The 3,066-nt window shown below is 50.2% G+C and overlaps 1 protein-coding gene across 1 annotated transcript in view; it reads right to left on the bottom strand.

Annotated features, from left to right (window-relative positions):
- The window catches only part of LOC100745482, a 30,480-nt gene extending 28,490 nt beyond the window's left edge, over nucleotides 1-1,990 (bottom strand). The window contains exon 1 of the mRNA XM_012394465.3: nucleotides 104-1,990. Within this exon, the coding sequence (XP_012249888.1) occupies nucleotides 104-1,990 (1,887 nt within the window). The remainder of the gene's footprint in view (nucleotides 1-103) is intronic.
- Between the last annotated feature and the right edge of the window lie 1,076 nt (nucleotides 1,991-3,066).

The following is a 3,066-nucleotide window of genomic DNA, read 5'->3' as shown; positions in this document are numbered from 1 at the left end:
CACCCTTCGCCCCCTCCGAAAAGAAAGGAAAAGAAAAGGAAGAAAGGAAGAAACACGCGATCAAACAAAACGATAAAACGATAAAAGAAGGAAGGAAACTCACCTGTGGTGTCCAGACGGAGGGTTGATTGGACGCCCTGGAAGTACTCTTGCTTCTGGACCTCCACATCTTCTTGGCGACCAGTCGGCTGCCGTGATGCACCACGCTGCTCGAGGACTTGCTCTTCTGCATCGCTGTGCCACCTGCGGAATTGGTGGACGATGACGTAAGTGCCGGTGAACCCGGTGCCGAATGCGGTTTATCCTTGTGCGCGTTGGAACCGTGTAGGAGATGGGAAAGGAAGGACTGATGATGATGATGTTTAGGGGTCAGTGGTTCTTCCGAGCCAAGGCCAGCATCGATGCTACTCCTCGAGCTCGCGTTTCTACTCGGTGGCGAGGTGGTCGTGTCAGCGTCTGACAGATTCTCCGATGGATTCTCCGTCGAGGACATCTCTCTGTAATTAACAGCCCAGTTGTCTTCGGTTTGACAGCCCTTGTTATTGCCGTCGTCGTCGCCGAGGCTCGTGGTCTCTCCTTTGGCCTTGATGTTCCTCAAGTTTCTGTCATAGTTCACTCGTTTGAATCTGTCCACTTTGTCGGCGTCCATCGACTTCTTTCTAGCCATTCGGAGATACCTTTTGATCGTGTCGCTGACGGACGGTGAAACGTCGTCGTTGTCCACGCTGCTTCGCCTGCGACCCGTAGACTTATGCATTGCCGCTTCTTTCATAGATGATTCCTCCTTTTCTCTCTCTAGAAGAACGGCGTCGAGAACCTCGCGAGGAACAGGTTCCGTTTGCACGCCGTCGTCTATGGGGCCACGATCTGTACTGGGCTCTTGCACGGCTATCAAAGGTGGCAGGCAACTAGGATCTCTCCTGAGCGAAAGCCAATCTTCGGATTCCTTCGACGGTGCTCTGGTCCTTTGATGAGTCCACCAACGAGAAGACGGCGGTGACGTGTAGGCGCCGGTAGCACGTGGACCTCTGAAACCCCTGGTACACCTCAAGTCAAAATACAACTTCTCCAGCAGCTTTCGGTCCGTTAGAATCGCCGAGATCACGTGTTCTCGAGTCGCAGATTTACTATAATAACGGCCGATAGTTTCCATCAACGATTTGTGCACGTAATCGCCCTGATACGGTTGCATGGTCTTAGAAACGTTTCCCGTGTGTTTCACTGTTGGCAAAGACCGTTGGACCGACAGTTGCTCCAGTTTCGTCTGGGCAACCATCAAATCTAGATATTGTTGAAGCTTGTTTATCAAACTCTGATAATCGAAAGGTTCTTTTCCATCCATCTGCCCGAGCGTTTCCGATCTTCCTGTCGACTTTGTCGTACCAGCGACGTCGCTTTGCATGTTCAGGTACTTCTGCAGCATATCAGCCAGTGCTTTAGTCTCGGAGTCCTCCTGTACGAATTTCCTATGCTCTACAGGACTCGATGGAGTGCTACCTCTCTCCGATGCCAGCAGCCATTCTCTTTTAGCTTTCGCTAGGTCAAATTTTCCCGCCGTGGTGGTCTGAAAAATGAAATTTTGAGGCGGATTTCTAACATCGTCAGCCTCGTCGGCGGAGCTAGCCTTCGTTCTACAACTGCCGCCCTTTATATGTCTTCGACGTCTCTGCGATCGAAAGCTCAAAGTCCCTGGATAGGAAGTTTTCCTCCAAAGCAGAAACCTTGGCTCTTTTTGACACACTTCCTGAAAGTATTGCTCTATCTTTGGAATATCTTCCGGCCTATTGTGCGTTCCATCGGGTATTAAACGTCTACCGGCGTCAGCCATGTACCGCCATGTCTTTCTAGTAAGCAACCAGCGCTCTTTCGATGGTTTGCTCGATCGTTTGGTCCTCCTGTCTTTGGAGGTCGGCGGCGTACCCCGTAACGATCCGCCTGTCTCCATGCTGTCCCGACGCGAACGTCTCCTACCCCCAGGACGCTCCGCCATCGTCGCGTCCTTTTCCTTCTTCGCCACGCGAACCACTTTCGCCGAATTATTTTTACTCTTTAAACGCGATCATCCAACCGAACGCGAATCGAACAACCAACCATTTGCTCGAGAATCACTAAACCATTAGCGAAGAGGCGCGTGGCGATTCACTCGCGACCACGTCATTCAAGATGCTCGCTATCTGGACGCATTCGACCAATTTGACCATTCGACGAACACTCGGAGATCTGTTCGTCTAACGGACGAATGGAATGAACGGGACACCTCACTTTCGCACACTGTGGAATCTGTCACAGCCGAGGAACTGAGTCACCGGTGAAATATCGCGTCGAGCTTTCTGGTTGATCTATGCACGACGTACTTTCCAGGAGAGCGATATCGTTTAGACAAGCGAACGAAAATTCGGCGAATTTAAACCGATGTAGCTTGCTGGTTTATGCTTGGACCAAGCTAGAGAATACGTGAACGGAATGATACAATGGTGCGTGGATCGGAAGGAGGCAGGCGAAAGTTTGCGCTCTCTTTTCTCTTTTTCGAAGGAAGAATACCGTTGCAATAGCGAGAACTTTCTTCTAACGCAAAACAAAAGTAGCCACTTGTTTCGCTGAGTAGGAAATTACCGGTTGTTTCTGCAGCGCAACACGTGTAACCCTGCGTGTGGCAAAAACTGATCCAACTCTCTCGGTTCCCCGTATCACGCTTATTTTTATTCCGCGTACGAAACTTTACGCTCTTTTTACACCGGCTAGCAGCAGGCCCGCGTTCGAAACTTCAACAACAACGGGCTCCAGATTAATTTAGACTTCGCAGATCCCACCGAATTTCAGCTAACCACTGCTTCTCCTCACCTTCTCCTTCGTATCCGAGATCCACCGCGAACGACACGTCGTCCTTCTCCTTGGAAACGATCGCCGCGAACACCATCGACTTGGCGAGATCGCGAACAAACAAAATCACAAAGACTTTCGAACCTAAACCTTCTTCAAATGGAGATCCAAGGCGACCAACTGTAATCTTTCAGAGATTCTTTGATAAAGTAAAATAATCCTCCAAGTAAATTTAACTCTCGTCCT

Source organism: Bombus impatiens, unplaced genomic scaffold (assembly GCF_000188095.3).
Source record: "Bombus impatiens unplaced genomic scaffold, BIMP_2.2 scf_0089, whole genome shotgun sequence".
Classification (NCBI taxonomy): Eukaryota; Metazoa; Arthropoda; class Insecta; order Hymenoptera; family Apidae; genus Bombus; species Bombus impatiens.
This window is presented reverse-complemented; position numbering and strand designations above follow the sequence as displayed.